At 43.4% G+C, this 2,949-nt stretch overlaps 1 protein-coding gene across 1 annotated transcript; it reads right to left on the reverse strand.

The window, feature by feature from the left end:
- Positions 1 to 984: 984 nt before the first annotated feature.
- LOC120288439 (putative UPF0481 protein At3g02645) lies at positions 985 to 2,573 on the reverse strand. Its single transcript, XM_039302421.1, has 3 exons — positions 2,129 to 2,573; positions 1,232 to 2,072; positions 985 to 1,159 (listed from the first exon to the last, which is right to left on the reverse strand). Exons 1-3 carry the CDS (start codon positions 2,571 to 2,573, stop codon positions 985 to 987), a joined length of 1,461 nt encoding a protein of 486 aa, XP_039158355.1.
- Between the last annotated feature and the right edge of the window lie 376 nt (positions 2,574 to 2,949).

Genomic DNA, 2,949 nt, shown 5'->3' on the forward strand with positions numbered 1-2,949 from the left:
AATATTAGTTGAGCATAGGGTCATGAGAGGACTCAATTTTGATTTTCAAATGCAAAACTTGCTATTTTCGCAACATCTTTGATCTATTAAATTATTATTTACCACAAAAAGGAAGGTTGAGAGTCTTTATAAAAAGGAAAAAAAGAAAAGAAAAGATATGTTGAGATTGGTGTAATTATTGTTTTTCTTTCTTAATTTTGGGTCAAAGGTTTGAATCTCCTAAGGCACACTAGTTGATCATCAATCTCATCTTTGAGGGAAATTATTAGTTAAGGCGATACATTTTATTCTCGGATAAACCCAATTCCACCATTATTGCACTAATGTGAGCTAAATCCATATTAGGTAGGTAAGATTTGAACTCTAATTAATTATAATACTTTTATAAAGGCCAAATTAGAAACAAGTCTTGGAGAATCAATAAGAGTAGCTAACGGGTTTAAGGTATAGTGGTGAAGCGCATGTAGAATCCAAGGCACGTTATAATTAATTTTACTTGACTATATAGAAATATGTTTCTTTTAAATCACTATCGTTAATCTTGTGAGATTCACATGTGGAACCCACATGGAATTCATAAAATTAATAATCATGATTCAACCTATCCAAGGAATCAGATCGAGGAAGTAATTGGTGAGGGAGAGGAGGAAGTCCTCCAAAATCCTAAGCCCATTACCTTTTCCCAATTGTTTGAACTTCGTCTCCAAATGGAACCTTCTCATAATTCGCATAGGTGACCGCCAAAAAAGGGGAGGTTTTTTCTTCTTTTTTTAGCCAAAAAAAAAAGGCGAGGTTTAGAGGTCCTTTTTGGCCTAGTATATAGGCAAACATTTCTTTTTTCTTTTTTATAAGTCGTCTTTTTTTTTCATAGCCTTATTTTCACATAAAAAAGAACGCTTAAAATCTCTCTCAATATCATCGGGAAAATTTAGATTTGCTACCTAACATAAATAATTAATAGAAGTTAAAAAAAGTCTAAAAGATTCATGAGTATTGCCATATTGAACTTGGAAGTCGTAGTTCATGCGGTCTGAGTTTGACCACCATCACATATTCTTTCCACCGAAATTTTATCACTCCTAAAGTGCTCATCAAATAATTTTCACCATATAAGAAATCAAGAACGCGGCTTGTAGTAGCCATAGACTGCATAGAGGGCCTGTAGGAAAGTAAGCATAAGCAAAATGACAGCAGCCATGAAGGAAATGATTGACTAGGGATTGTGAAGTACTTGTTCTCGAGAATGGCTCTCCAGGCATTCCATTTTTGCGCCATACTGGCTCTCCAGGATGTACGTAAAGAAAAGTGTTTCCATTTGCGGTAATCGTTCACCATGATAGACACATTATGGAGATTACTGTCTTTGCTGTCGAGGGCCATCTCCTGGCAAAGCAGGTTGAAGAGGTCAGCGACCTCGGCATCGCTCCCAAGGCAGTGTTCAATGATCCCGTGCTTGCAAAGGTACCGAACGTCCTCAGAGGAGTTGATCAAGTTGTGCATGAACATTACGTACGAGGTGATGTACTCCCTGCAATCGAAGTGAGACTGCTCGAAGGCTATCAAGTTGAGAAAGATCGACCTCGTCCCTTGGTGGATATTAATGTAGGGGATCTCGAGAGTCCCGTACTTGATATTGAACCGGATGTCCCCCAATTTTTTCGTAAATACGCACCTGAACTTGATCCCGGCTTCCATGAGCTCGGTCAGACACGGAATGAGCTCGTGCTGGTATAGCTGCCACTCCGTGGTCCTTGCTCGAGTCAGGCCCGAGGGCAGGAAGCTCTGCCAGAGCACTTCGAGGCAATGGAGCCCGCACTGGCCGGGTGATGCATCAAACTCCACCCGTTCGCTGCCAATAGGGTTGAAGAACTTGAGCACCAGCCTGCCCACGCGCCCCTCCTGATTGGGGTTGCCCAGCTGGAGACCGAGTAGCCGGGCGAGTATGAAGAGCGGGATCTGATTCTCGAGCAAAATCATGTCGCGCTGGATCTGGATCTTGAGCATTGATCCCCACTTTGAGAAGACGGGGTCATTGCTTGGGTAGCCTAGTTTCTCGAACCCCTCGGCGACTCCTGTAATAGCTCGATCACAAAGCACCCATCCAAAACCATCATTTGCACGAAGCTGCCGCTGCTCATGGATATCTTTCCATCGTAGCAGGAGCGAGCTCTCTGCTCAACCTTCTTCACGGAGTCTATATAGAGGCCTATCTTGTGATGGGAGCGCTCGAGGATGCGGCGGAGGCAACGCCACTTGTGCTGGTCCATATTGGGGAGGTGGTCCTTGCCGTGGTGGTACGGCCCCAGGGAGACGATATGGGGGACATAGGCCTTCTTGTTGCCGTTCTTGAGATAGTCTGGGATCCGGTAAATGGAGAGCTTTGCCCATGAGGCCTCCCTGTCGTCCTGGCGATGTTGCTCGAGCTGCTTTTCCATAGAGACTACACACTCGGACGAGGACACTCTCGGCTCATCTTTGGGTACGTTAACGGCCCCGTTGTTGTCAACCACGATCCGGAGAGCCTCGGACGGTTCTTGCTGTACCTTCGGGAGTCCAGATGCCACAGCAGCCATTTCTTGTGAAGAATTGGGTCTATGTTTCTTGGCCTCTGCCGTCCTTGGGTTTTGATCTTTGAATTGATGCTTTCCAAGCCCCCCAATTAAACATAAAAAATAAAAAAGAAGAAGAAGTAGAATTGGTACTTTCCAAAATGACCTAGGATATTGGAACAAAGGAGCTTATTCAATAAAAAAAGGATATTGGAACAAAGGGGAGTATCTTTCCAAAATGACCGGTTCAAAACGAGCTTATAATATTCTAGCCCTTATGACGTCATGTCATCATATTGATGATATAAAAGCGTGATAAAGAACATTGCCCCACCTTACGCATACAAGGTACAATTATTGGACTGGCTTTTCATATGTCCAATCACGCCACTTGTGCTGG

Source organism: Eucalyptus grandis, chromosome 9 (assembly GCF_016545825.1).
Source record: "Eucalyptus grandis isolate ANBG69807.140 chromosome 9, ASM1654582v1, whole genome shotgun sequence".
Lineage (NCBI taxonomy): Eukaryota > Viridiplantae > Streptophyta > Magnoliopsida > Myrtales > Myrtaceae > Eucalyptus > Eucalyptus grandis.

Coding starts and splice junctions, on each gene's coding strand:
- LOC120288439 (XM_039302421.1), bottom strand. CDS start 2,573: ATGGCTGCTGTGGCATCTGGACTCCCGAAGGTACAGCAAGAACCGTCC. Junction 2,073..2,128: donor AAAGATATCCATGAGCAGCG/GCAGCTTCGTGC, acceptor GAGCTATTACAG/GAGTCGCCGAGGGGTTCGAG. Junction 1,160..1,231: donor AGAGCCATTCTCGAGAACAA/GTACTTCACAAT, acceptor ACTTTCCTACAG/GCCCTCTATGCAGTCTATGG.